The 13829-nt window shown below is 46.6% G+C and overlaps 1 protein-coding gene across 2 annotated transcripts; it reads left to right on the top strand.

The window, feature by feature from the left end:
• The first annotated feature begins 242 nt into the window (after positions 1–242).
• On the top strand, positions 243–3179 carry PTGER1 (prostaglandin E receptor 1). Of its 2 annotated transcripts, XM_027851036.1 has the most exons (3): positions 243–403; positions 1302–2202; positions 2836–3179. In XM_027851036.1, exons 2-3 carry the CDS (start codon positions 1321–1323, stop codon positions 3082–3084), a joined length of 1131 nt encoding a protein of 376 aa, XP_027706837.1. In that variant the 5' UTR covers positions 243–403; positions 1302–1320; the 3' UTR covers positions 3085–3179. The 2 variants fall into 2 exon arrangements, with proteins under 2 accessions (XP_027706837.1, XP_027706838.1); XM_027851037.1 differs by lacking the exon at positions 243–403 and having other exon boundaries at positions 1140–2202.
• The last annotated feature ends 10650 nt before the right edge of the window (positions 3180–13829 follow it).

The raw sequence follows: 13829 nt of genomic DNA, 5'->3' as shown, positions 1-13829 counted from the left end.
CTGGGTGCCTCCCTCTCATGGACCCTGGCTCCCAGGAAGAATGCTGGATGGTGCTGTCTTAAATAAAGAAGGGGAGGGGGTGTCTGCTTGCTAATAGGATCAGTGCTTGGAGATGTGAATAGGCAGTCCTTCCCTCTGGACCTCATGCAGGTTAGCTGAGAGGGATGAGGGGTGATAGGGGGTTAGGGTGGTGCAGGAGGAGCGGCTCTGGGTTGCTGGAGGCGGGATGGGGGCGGGAGGGAGCAAAGGAGCCGCCCCCCTGAGCTCAGTGAGCCGGGGCCCTGGAGAGCTACTGGCCTTGGGGAGAGTGCAGCTGGGCGCTGAGGCTGAGAAGGAGTGCTGCTGCGGAGCCAAGCCTGGAGGGATGGGTCCCCGGGGCCCAGGGCCACAAGAGGAGCATCAGGTAAAAGAGGCCAGAATGGGCTGGCCCCAGGAGCTTGGGCTCCCCAGTTCATCCTACTTGGGAGATACGGGAGCAGCGTCTTGAGGGGCTCAGGGTGGGGCTGCCTGGGAAAGAGTGCTGAGCAGGGAGAACCCCTTCTATTCCTTCTCATCTGTCTATCCCCAACCCAATGTGTCATCTACCTCTGTCCCCCACTTCTGTTTCTCCACCCTGTCTGTCCCTCCTAGCCTCTACATCCCCTAACTTGTGTCTGATCCTCCTCTATAACCCCACCCCGTCAACTCTTATTCCCTATCCTGGCACCTTCTTGTTTGTCCTACAAACCTTTCTGATTGAGCCGTCCATCAGTTCTTGTCTGCTCGTTTCTTATTCTCCCCCCTCTATCTATTTCAGTCTTCCCACTCAGCTTCATCTGTGCCCCCCAGTCCTATGTCTTTCCCATTCTGTCCCTGTACCTACCATCTGCTTCTTTTTTATGTCTCTCTGAACCTGATCCCTCTACCCTTTCCTCCCAGTCCTTCTTGGGATACCTGGGGTCAGATCTAGGCCAAAGGTCACTCCCCATGCCACCCTGCAAGCGGATGAGGCAAACCTGCCACAGTCTGGTGTTCAAGGGCCCTAAATATGTGTAGAGATGGGGGGAAGAATGGATAATGTAATTGGGTGGGGCTTGGGAGTAGGTGGGAGGTAGTGTGGAGAGATGAAGACTCAGGAGAAAGGAAAAGTTGGGGGGAAGTGCTATGCAAGAGGGATGGAGAATTGGGGGGATGTAGGGATGATGGAGTATAGAGGGATGAAGAATAAAAGAGACATTGGATAGCGACAGCAAAAGGAATACCAACCTCCCTATTTGGCTATCATCCTCCCTTTCCCTCTCCTTTTTTCTCCTCTTACTCAGACATCCACTGCCACCTGACATGTCCCCTTGCCCATTGTACAACCTCAGCTGGCAAGGGGAGAACTCAACATGCCTAGAAACCAACAGCTCAGAAGTCCACCCAGCCTCATCCCCAGCGATGCCCATTTTCTCCATGACACTAGGCGCTGTTTCTAATGTCCTGGCTTTGGTCATTCTTGCCCGGGCCTTCATCAGATTCCGCCGTCGCCGTACTCGGGCGCCCTTCCTGCTCTTTGCCACAGTCTTAGTGGCCACAGACTTTGCTGGCCATGTGATCCCGGGGGCCCTGGTTCTGCGGCTCTATGCCACAGATCTGGCTCCTGCTGGCCCTGCCTGCCAATTCATGGGGGTCTGTATGGTCTTTTTTGGCCTGTGCCCACTGTTGCTGGGCTGTGGGATGGCAGTTGAGCGTTGCGTAGGAGTGACCCGACCCCTGCTCCATGCCAGCCTGGTCTCAGCTGCCCGGGCCCGCCTGACACTTGGGGTACTTTGGGGCATTGCCTTAGGCATTGCTCTCTTGCCCCTGCTGCATGTGGGGCGCTATGAGCTGCAGTACCCAGGAACTTGGTGCTTCATAGGACTGGCCCAGCCAAGGGGCTGGGGTGAGGCCATCCTGGCAATGCTCTTCTCTGGTCTTGGTCTGGCCTCTCTACTGGCTGCCCTGGTGTGCAACATGCTCAGTGGACTATCACTAGTCCGAGCACGTTGGCGGCGGCGCCAGGGGAGCAGCCGCAGGGTGGCTCGTGGTGGAGGTGGTGGCTCCTTATCCTCTTCAGCATCATCTTCCTTCTCCTCTTATTCCTCTCCTGTCCCACGCCGAGCTCGGGCCCATGATGTGGAGATGGTTGGCCAGCTGGTGGGCATCATGGTGGTATCCTGCATCTGCTGGAGCCCTTTACTGGTGAGTGGATGCATCCCTGGGCTACTTCCCTGTATGGGCATCTCCTGATGGATACCCCCAAGTAGGTTTCCTTGGGGCAAATGGATGTCTCTGAGTGGATGTACTCCTCCAAGAAATCCTTAGGGGAAGGATTGGAGTCCAGAGAAACCTTTGGACACTTACTCCTATGATCCCAGCAGTTCTATTGTCCCATAAGTCAACATCCTCAGTCATTTCATCCCATTCTCCTTTCCAGACCACTGCTCCAAATGCCTTCCACAGGAGATTCCTGGGCCTCTCACCCCTAGGGACATCCCAACTCGATTCCCCATCTTTCAGAATCCCAAACCTAGGTTTTTCCCTTTCCAGCCCCAAACTCCTTTTCCCCAGTTTGGACACAGTGTTCTCACTGTGCTTGTTTCTCTGGTGCCCCTACCCATCTGATTCTAAGCTCCCTAAAGGATCATGGGGTAGAAGTCATCTAAACTCACTGAGTCTTAATTTCCTTATCTGCAAAATGGGAGCACACTGTCTTATAAGGTGGTTGTAAAGACACTCAGTAACCCTTTGGATCACAAGAGAAATAGGAAGGTTATAATTTCCCCCTTCCTCCTTATCTGCCCCTTTCCTTCTTGCCCCCTCCTTCCTCCCCAGGTGTTGGTGGTACTTGCTGTGGGAGGCTGGAGCTTAGACTCCTTGGAGCACCTGCTCTTCCTAGCAGTTCGTTTGGCCTCCTGGAATCAGATCTTGGACCCCTGGGTCTACATCCTGCTGCGCCAAGCTGTGCTGCGCCAACTGCTACGCCTCTTCCCACCCTGGCATGAAGCCAAGGGCCTGCCCAGGGGAGCCTGGGATGCCAGTTCCTTGCGCACCTCTCAGCACAGCACCATTGGCCGCATCTAGTGGTCTTCGCTCTGGGCCAGGGTCATTGGCCAGGCTGGATTGTGCAAAGCAGGAAGAGACTGAGAAAGACAGAGCTGTGGAGCCCAGAGGTTTCAACCAAGGGAAGGCCTGAAGGAAGTGGGGAGACTGGGGGGTGGGAGGGGACAGGGAACCTTGAAGAGTTCAGCTATTGAACTGCCCAGATGTGAGGAGGGAGATACAGGAAGAGGACAAGAGAACAGCAAACAAGAGCCCCGGGGATTAACTCCACCTTTGGCCTCGGGCTGACCTGGGGCTTCGGGGCACTGGCCAGGAGGGAGATGGGGTAGGGGTAGTCCGCAGGGCGGAGCCCAAGGGAAATAAAGATATTTTGCATACTCCATGAGTGTGTTTCCCTGCCACTAATCGGATGATGAGGTCCTCTTCCCAGCCGTCAGTGAACTAAGGCGTGGACAGACATCAATGGTCCCTTCCAACCTCTGACAGTCACTATGTGGCTCGCCCAGTTCCCAGCCCAGGCGGGCAGAACACGGGAAAAGGCAAGGGAGGGGCGAAGGAGCAGGGAAGCCGCAGTGACGGCTTTGGCCACAAGGTGGAGACAGAGGCACCCTCAGCGCCGCCACGAGGGGCCTGTGTTCCTAGCTGGGGCCAGATGAGGGCAGCAGGCACACGATCCGACAGAGCCTACAATATGATTCGGGGGCGGCGTCGCCCATCTCCATAACTCCCTTCCTACTCCCACCCCACCCCCGTCCCAGCACTGGGTGGACCACAACCCCCGGGAACCCGGCCCAGGATCTCAATCCAACCAGGAGGGGTGGAGCGTACAACAGCGAGCTGGAAGTCAAGTCCCAACCACAGACCGAGGAGGGGGAAGGGAAAAAAAATGGGGGCGGAGGGAGGTAAGAGCAGCCACGGCTGATCCGGAGCATGCGCACAACTCTGCCGGCCCCCCCCTTCACAGCTCTTCCCAGCCTGCTCCGCGGCAAAGCTGTGTCCAAGTCAGAAAGGAAAAAAAAGGAAAGCGTCTGCCCTCCTTTCCCGTAGCCTTGGCTCCCAGCCTAGCCCTGGCTCCCAGCTTAGTCCTTTCCTTCACCGCCCCTCCCTGAAAACCCCCCCCTCCCCTCACTGTCCTCTCCGGGTCACCTCTTAGAACGAAGCTGAAATGCCACTTCCTACAGGAGACCTTTCCTGATCTCCCTAACTGCTAATGCCTTTCCTCAAATTACTTTTTGTTTATTCTGTACCATCAGACAGCCATATAAAGTGGATTGATTGATATCAGAATAAACCACATTTAGCCCCTCGGAGGGTGGCTACTACTTTATACAGGTTCTGGGGGTCCTTTATGGGGACCGTAAGCCCCCATTGGTGTGCTTCCCATGAACAGTCAGCCAGCAGGCACCATAGCTCAAAGCAAAGTCATTAACTAGGAGGACATAATTAAGAACCGTAGTAAAAAAACACCCCCCCCCAAAAAAAAACCTTTGGGTTTATTCTCCATAAATCCACCAAAAAAGAAAAAAATCTATGGGAAAACTGGACACAGGGTGTCATAGTAGTGAAGGCAGTTAGCCAGGACAGCTTATGTGTCTAATAGTGCAAAGCCTTGATGTCCTTTTTCTCTTCACATTTTCTGCACAGCCCAATTCTTGATTGACAGGGTTACTTCAACCTTGAACTCATTGTGGGCTCCTCTGTATTGCCTTCTGGTCAGACTCCTCCAAAATGCTTTCTCCCTCCAGTCACTACCTTTCTATGTCTTTGTCTGACTGGAACGTGTCCCTCAACTCCCTCAACTGTTCCTTGAACTCTTAAAATAAACTCCCAAACTGATGGATGGGGTGTTTTCTTCTAAGTAGCTCCATTACTAAGCAGAATGTCAGATGGGGGAAGGGGAAGAGAGAAAAATTCCCTCTTCCTCGTAGCTTGCTGCCCTCTGGTGTAGATAAAGGGGACGCTACACAAAGTTGCTCCTGACCCGAAGTTTTTCTTGAATTCTCCGCTGGCTGCTTCCAGGGACTGGCAGGGTTAGCTATTTAAAGGTCTCCAGGGACATAACCAATTTTCAGCCAGTCCTAAACATCTCTTCCAATTCAATCACAGAAATATTTCTGCACTTTGTAAGGAGAGACAGGGAGTAGATGCATCTTTACTAATATATTAATACCTCATTTCCTCTGCAATCTGCCCTTTGCTTTCTGTGACTATATCAACTGGGGGATGGGGAAACCAATTGGTCATGGATATGCTATCTCCTACCCTAATGTCAATTACCTTTCACATGTACATGTTGCCCCCCCCCCCCATGAATTTAAGCTCTGGTGTTGTGTTATGTTTGTCTTTGTATCTTCCGGAGTTAACACAGTGTTTAAGCAGTAATAGGCTCTTGAATTCTAGCTGATCACTTGATTCACAGCCTCTCTTCTCCCAGCTTTCTCCTCTCACAGTGAATTAATGAAAACAAGATGCATTGATAAGCACTTACTGTGTGCCAAGCACTGTACTAAATACTGGGTTTATGAAGATAAAAGTGACATAGTCCCAGTCAGCTGACGCATCCTTTTGAGAAGCAGTTCCCAGAGCAAGAGGTGAAAAGGATAGAGTGAAGAGTTGGCAAGTTAGGAAATCTAGGCTGAAAGAACACGAGCGGGATGTGGGACCTCTCCCCTCATAGCCCCTCCCTTCCCAGACTCTTTTTTCTTTTTATTAATTTATTTTATCAACAATCACTTCCAGAAGCTTTTGAGTTTTAAATTTTTCTCCTCCTCCCTCTCCACCTCCCTCCCCAAGACTGCAAGCAATCTGATATAGGCTCTACATATACATTCCTATTAAACATCTTTTCACATTAGTGATGTTGTAAAGAAGAATTAGAACCAATAGGAGGAACCACCAGAAAGAGAAAACAAAACAAGACAGAAGAAAAAAATAGCAAATAGTATGCTTTGATCTGCATTCAGACTCCGTAGTTCTTTCTTTGGATGTGGATAACATTTTCCATCATGAGACCTTTGCCTTCCCAGACTCTTTCCCCCCTCTTATCCCTTCCACTTACTGACCCCTTCCCTTACAGCTCCTCCCTTCCCAGACTCCTTCCCTCACTGTCTCCTCCCCTGCTATGACCCTTCCCTTCTGAGCCTGCAGCTCAACAAACCTCTTCTTCATATTCCTCCCTCCATTCACAGCCCTATTCCCTCATTCAAATCAATCCAACAAACATGTATTAATTGCTTTTGTGTCCGACTCTCAGTAAGCTCGTGGACAATACCACACCAATGCTGTACATGGGGTGTTCTTGGCAAAGATACTGCAGTGGTTTGCCATTTCCTTCTCCAGTAGATTAAGGTAAATAGAGGTTAAGTGATTTGCCCAGGGTCACAAAGCTAGTAAGTGTTCGAGCCCACATTTGAACTCAGATCTTCCTGACTCCCGGCCCAGCATTCTAACCAGTGAATCACCTAGCTGTGTCTTATTAAATGCTGAGTTCTAGTGATAGAAAAACAAACACAGTCCCTGCCCTCAAGGAGCTTACATTCTACTGAATGACAGCTAGGTGGCTCAGTAGAAACCCTCTAACCTCAGCCACTTGGCTGTGAAGACCCCAGTCAAGTCACCTAACCTCTGTTTGCCTCAATCTGTAAAATGGAGATAATCAAAGCATCTGTCTCTCAGGGTCCTAAGGATTAAAAAATGAGATTTTTTGAAGTCCTTTGCAAAGCTTAACACGCTATATAAGTGCTGGCTGTTATTATTTTTACTTTGAGGAGATTCATGAGAAATACAAAGTAATCCATAGAGAGGAAAAGCACTAACATGGAGAAGAGGGGAGGAGATCCAAGAAAGGCCTGGTGTGGGAGGGAGATGGTCCCTGAGCTGCCTTTGGAAGGAAGCCCGTGGGCATCCTCTGAGTGCATTCCCATGATGAAGAGCCTGAGGAAGAATGAAGATGGAATGTCTCCTACAAGCACCAGTTCACAGACCAGAATGACTGTGAGAGAAAGTGCACAAAGGGTAGTGATATGAAGCAACCCCAGGGGCTCCTGTTGCCTCCAGAAGCAGATACAAAATGCTCTAGTGGCGGTTCACAGCCCTTCAGCACCCAGCCCCCTCCTGCCTTTCCAGTCTTCTTACCCCTGACCCCCTAACAGGTGCTCTTTGATCCAGTGACTCTGGCCTCCTGGCTGTTCCACAGAGCAGACACCCTGGGCATTTTCTCTGCCTGGAATGTTCTTCCTCCTCCACTTCTACTACTGACCAGCCTGGCTTCCTTTAAGTCCCAGCTGAAATGCCACCTTGACCGGGAAGCCTCCCTTAGCTTTCTTCATTCCAGTATTTTCCCCCTTTTGATTGTTTTTTTTTAATCTATCCTGTATATAGCTTGTTTTACATATGTTGGTTTTCATGTTGTTTCCCCTATTAGATTGTAAGCTCCTTGAGGGCAGGGAACTTTTGCCTATTTTTGTATTCTCAGCACTTAGCACAGTGCCTGGTACATAGCAGGTGCTTAATAAATGTTTACTGACGTGAAAGGCAGGTGGGAGCCCCATTAAGAAGGGTTTTCAGTGCTAGGCTAAGGATTTTGTAGGTTATCTTAGAGGCAACAGAGAGACCTTGGAGATTTTTAAATAAGGGGTGGATAACATGGTCAGAGAAGTGTTTGGGGAATATCAATTTGGCAGCTAGAGGGAGGACAGATGGGAGAGGGGAGAGAATGGAAATGGGAAGTCCAGTTTGCAGACCAGAGGTCCAGGTGATGAGGCCCTAAACAAGGGTCGCTCACAGATCTTCTAATTTCCCACTCCTGAGCTGGAGAAGGAAATGGCCAAGCACTCCAGGATCTTTGCCATGAAAACCCCAAATGGGGTCATGAATAGTGGGACAAGACCAAAACACTGAACAACCACTCATACACTGGCCCCTCCCTCCTTTTACAATCCTCTTTCCAAATAGACCCTCTTAACCCTTGCTTTCCCAGCCCCTTCACACATCCACTTCTCTCACCAGAATCTTCCTTCTCTACATCGTCAAATTTAAGGACTTTAAGACTTACAATCCACAATCCCAGAGTTGGAAGGGGCCTTGGAGACCCACCCATACCAAAACTACAGTCACCTTCCTGAGACCAAGGGGGTTTGCTGGGAGAGAAATGAAATTTAATAGAAATCAGTGTAAAGCCTCCTAGCCAAACAGACATCAGTTTGGGGTGTTCTCTTCAATGATGTAGTTCAAAACCCACTTTGGTTTAAAAAAAAAATCAACAATATCAAAAGCATTGGATGTGGAATCTCCGACCCTGGGCTAGGATCCTGGCTCTGTGTGATCCAGGGCAAATGTCTTAACTTCTCTGGATCTCTATTTCCACATTGGAAAATAAGGGGGTTGTACTGAGTGATCTCAAAGGTAACTTCTGACTTTACATATGATCACAGGAGCACTTTACGGTATCTCCAAGGAGTATATACTTTACAGTATATCCAACAAGAGCTTGCTAGTTCCCAAAGCAGCCTTTTCCACTCCAGCATGACTGTTAGGAAGTTTTGCTTTACATCAAACTCAAATTTGCTACTTAGTAACTTCTCATTTCTTCCAGACCATTTTCTCTGGCTATCTCCCAAGGCGGGAATGAACTCACTCCTTTACATCCCAGCTGAAATCCCACCTTCTACAGGAAGCCTTCCCCAAACCTTCTTAATTCCAGTGTTTTCCCTCTTTTGATTGTTTCCTATTTATCTTGTATATTATTTGCTTTGTATATATTTATTTGGAGCAAATACTCTGGAGCAAAACAGAATAAATCCAATACATTTTTAAGGCGACTGTTCTTTAAACCCTGGACCCTGCCTATTAGGTCATCTACCTCTCCAAGTGTTTTTTAAAGGCTTAACTTCCTGAGCCTTTAACCAGTCTTCATATGGCAAGATCTCAAGGTGTTTCACCATGCAAACTGTCCTCTTCAGGATACACTCCAGCTTCTTAATGTCCTTCCCCAGATGTGGCATCCAGAATTGACCCTGGAGATCCAGACAAAGCTTGACCAGGGCAGACAATGGCCAGACTCTGATCACCTCCCGAGACCTTAGGGATATTATAGGCCTGGACAGGGAGTAGGCATGTGATTTCATCAATACAGGAAACTCTTGGGTGAGGATTCCCTATACTAATTCAGCTCATCACCTTCTCTATAACTTACAATCGTAAGGATTGGTTAGAGCGTCCGATCTCTTTTATTGCAGCTAAAGATCACATGAACTTTCTTGGTTGCCCCCATCACACCACTTATTCATGTTGACTTTAGTCACCAAAATCCCCAGATCTTTTTCCAAGGAACTATTGACTAATTGTAGTTCTCCCTTCTTGTAATAATAATAACACAGTCTAACATGTATATAGTGCTTCAATGTTTGCAAAATGGGTATCCCATAGGCATCTCAAAATCAATATATCTCAAACAGATCTCATTATCTTTCTCCACCCCTCCCCCAATCTCAATCCTCTTCTGAACTTCCCTATTCCTAATGAGGTCACCACCACCTTCCCAGGCACCTAAGCTTACAACTTTGTGTTATCCTGGATCCCTCCCTCTCATTCACCCCAGGTATAAAATCTGGTGGCAAATTTGATCAGTTTTACTTTGCTGCATCTCCTGTGTATCCCCTTCGTACAATCACAATGCTGGTTCAGGTCCTCATTGTCTGTCACCTAGACAGCAGTGTTCTAACTGGGCTCCTTGGCTCATCTCTCTTTATTCCACTCTGTCTTCCATGCAGTAGACAGGGTGATTGCCTAAGGCTTCGCCCTAGCCATGTCAGACCCCTCTTGCTCAATAAGTCCCCGTGGCTCCCTATTACCTCCAAGATGACATATCAGATCCTCTGCTTGGCATTTAAAGCTCCTCCTAACTGGCTTCTTCTACCTTTTCAAGCTTCTGACACTACACTCCTTTCCAGTCACCCTGAGATCCAGTGACACTGCCCTAATTGCAGCAACTCAAACAGGAAGGACACTCCACCTCCTACCTCTATGTCTTTGCACTGGTTGTCCCTCAGACCTGGAACATTCTGTCCCCTCACCACTACCTCTTAGTTTCCTGGATTTCCTCAAGACTCAGCTCAGGTGTCACCTTCTGCATGAGACCTTTCCCAGAACCCTCAGCAGCCAATGCCCTGCTTCAGATCTATCTACACCCAGTTATTTATTTTTTTAAAATTTATTTTGATTTATCAACAATCACTTCCATAAGCTTTTGAATTTTAAGTTTTTCTCCTCTTCCCTCCCCAAGATGGCACACAATCTGATATAGGCTCTACATATACATTCCTATTAAACATATTTTCCCATTAGTGATATTGTAAGGAAGAATTAGAACCAATAGGAGGAACCACCAGAAAGAGGAAACAAAACAAAACAGAAGAAAATAAATAGCAAATAGTATGCTTCAATCTGCATTCAAACTCCATAGTTCATTCTTTGAATATGGATGGCATTTTCCATCATGAGACCTTTGGAGATGTCTTAGATCCTTGCATTGCTGAGAAGGACTAAGTCTATCAAAGTTAGTCATTGCACAATGTGGCTGTTACTGTGTATGATGTTCTCCTGGTTCTGCTCACTTCACTCAGCATCAAACCATACAAGTCTTTCTAGGTTTTTCTGAAGTCAGCCTGTTCATCATTTCTTATAGCACAATAGTATTCCATTATATTCATGTAACATAACTTGTTCAGCCATTCCTCAATTGATGGGCATTCCCTCAATTTCCAATTCTTTGTCACCACATAAAGAGCTTCTATAAATATTTTTGTACATGTGGGTCCTTTTCCCATTTTTATGATCTCTTTGGGATATAGCCCTAGAAGTACTATTACTGGGTCAAAGGGTATGCACATTTTATACCCCTTTGGGCATAGTTCCAAATTGCTCTCCAAAATGGTTGGATCATTTCACAACTCTACCAACAATGCATTAGTGTTCCAATTTTCCCACATCTTCTCCAACATTTATCATTTTCCTGTTTTGTCATGTTGGCCAGTCTGATAGGTGTGATGCAGCACCTCAGAGTTGTTTTGATTTGCATTTCTCTAATCAATAGTGATTTAGAGCATTTTTTCTTATGACTATAGATAGCTTTAATTTCTTCATCTGAGAACTGCCTGTTCATATCCTTTGACCATTTATCAATTGGGGAATGACTTGTATTCTTATAAATTTGACTTAATTCTCTATATATTTTAGAAATGAGGCCCTTATCAGAGACACTAGTTGTAAAAATTCTTTCCCAATTTTCTACTTTCCTCCTAATCTTGGTTGCATTGACTTTGTTTGTGCAAGAACTTTTCAATTTAATATAATCAAAATTATCCATTTTGCCTTTCGTAATGTTCTCCATCTCCTGTTTGGTCATAAATCTAATAGGTAATAGGCTCTACTTATACATTCCTATTCTGTTCTCCATAAATCTAATAGGTAAAATTCCTTGCTCTCCCAGTTTGCTTATAGTATCAGCCTTTGTATCTAAATCATGAGCCCATTTTGACTTTATTTTGGTATACAGTGTGAGATTTTGCTCTACGCCTAGTTTCTGTCATACTCTTTTCCAGTTTTCCCAGCAGTTTTTGTCAAATAGTAAGTTCTTATCCCAGAAACTGGGTATACCCAGTTATTTACATGTGACCTCCCCTATTAGAATGGGAGCTCCTTGAGGGCAGGGCATATTTTTTGCCTTTCTTAATCAATGCTTTTTGTCTGACCGAGTGAATTCCTCAAGGATTAGCTCAACAGAGCCTCCTAACAGCTCTATGAGGCTGGGGCTATTATTTTCCTCATGTTACTTGGGATCAAAAAGATCTTAGAAGTCACTTCTTACAGCCCTCTCATCTTACAAATGAAGAGGTTGAGGCCCAGAGAAGAGAGCACTGGACTTGGAGCCCAGAAAACCCAAGTTCACATCTGATCTCAGACACTTATAGGTCTTAGTAGCTGTGAGACCCTGGGCAAGTCACTTAAGCTGCCATCTGCCTCAGTTTCTTTGTATGTAAAATTGGATAATAATAACACTTACTTCCCAGGGCTATTGTGAGGATGAAATGAAATAATATTTGTAAGACACTTAGCACAGTATCTGGCACATAGTAGGCACTTAGTAAACACTTTGCCCAAGGTCATACAGGTAGTAAGCAGAAGATCCAGAACTCAAGATTCAAGATCCAGATCTGTTTCCAGCTCCAACTTTGTTGTTTTTGTAAAAAACTAAAATGAGTTTCAAGCTACATCATGGGGAGAACATTCCCAATTGATGAAGTCCCAAATCCATTTGAGATTATTAATAAAAGACTTTATGTCTATCCCAATAAACGCCATCTTCTTAAGTTGGGACCAACATTGCACCCTAACATCTTGTTGGAGCCCAACTCTGGCTCACACATTGTTTCCTGCCCAGCTTTTTGTCACCTACCAAATTGATAAGTATATGATTCCTGCCTTGATCCAAATCATTGTTCAACAATGTTCAACAGCACAGTGGTAGAGACCAGCCTCCAATCTGACAATGAACCTTTAATGACTATTTTTTTCAAGTACGGCCCTTTGACCTGTTTTGTGCCCACTCTGTTGTTGAACTCTGATCTATCTTTTGTGCAGAGAGCATAAAAGCCTTTATCAAATCATTGGCTAAAATCTAGGTGTGCCCTTGCTCTGCCCAGCTACTGCTATAAAAAGAAATGGGGCTATTCTGGAATGACCTTGATGTAGCCATTCTGGCTCTTGGTGATCGCCACTTCCTTTTCTAGACATCCACTAACTCTCCCTTTAATAACATGTTCTAGAATTTTGCCAGGAACCCAAATTAAACTTGTGGGCCTATAGCTTGCAGACTCCCACGTTTCCTTTCTGGAAAATCTAGACAACCTTCTTCAGTCCTCTGTTATTTCCCCATTCTCTAAAGATCAGCAAGATGATAGAGTGGTCTAGTGCTGGACTTAAGAGTCAAGAAGACTGCCTCAGATACTTTGACCCTGGGCAAGTCACTTCATCTCTCTCATCCTCAGTTTCCTCATCTATAAATGGGGATAAGGAAGGAGCTAGGTGGTGAAGTGGATAGAGCACCGGCCCTGGAGTCAGGAGGGCCTGAGTTCAAATCTGGCCTCAGACACTTGACACTAGCTGTGTGACCCTGAGCAAGTCACAACTCCAATTGCCTAAAAATAAAAAATAAAATTAAAAAAATGGGGATAAGAAAAATACCTACCTCATGTGGTTGTTGTGAAGATCATATGAGATGACCTATATAAAGTGTGTTGCAAAACTTAAAATTATTTAAATATTAGCTATTAGTATTGGCATCATCATTCTTGGGTTGTTTTGTTTTTTTTTTCTGAGGCCATCAGGGTTAACTGACTTGCCCAGGGTCACATACAGCTAGCGTCAAGTGTCTGAGGCCAGATTTGAACTCAGGTTCTCCTGACTCCAGGGTCAGTACTCTATCCACTGCACCACCTAGCTTCCCCTGGCGTCATCATTTTTAACAATGGTTCAGCAATCATATCTGCCAGGTCTCTGTGTTCAGAGGCAAGGTGATTTGAAATCAAGGAAAACCAAGTACCCTCAAACTTCCTACTTATTTTGTGTGTTGGCTCCTGAAGGAGCCCATTTTTGTTCTGTCTTTTCTAGTCCATAGACTCTCCTTCTTGGCAGAGAAAACGAAGGGAGGAAAGAAGGAAGGAAGGAAGGAAGGAAGGAAGGAAGGAAGGAAGGAAGGAAGGAAGGAA

This window comes from Vombatus ursinus, unplaced genomic scaffold, assembly GCF_900497805.2.
Source record: "Vombatus ursinus unplaced genomic scaffold, bare-nosed wombat genome assembly UNPS02009173.1, whole genome shotgun sequence".
In the NCBI taxonomy this organism is placed as follows: domain Eukaryota; kingdom Metazoa; phylum Chordata; class Mammalia; order Diprotodontia; family Vombatidae; genus Vombatus; species Vombatus ursinus.
This window is presented reverse-complemented; position numbering and strand designations above follow the sequence as displayed.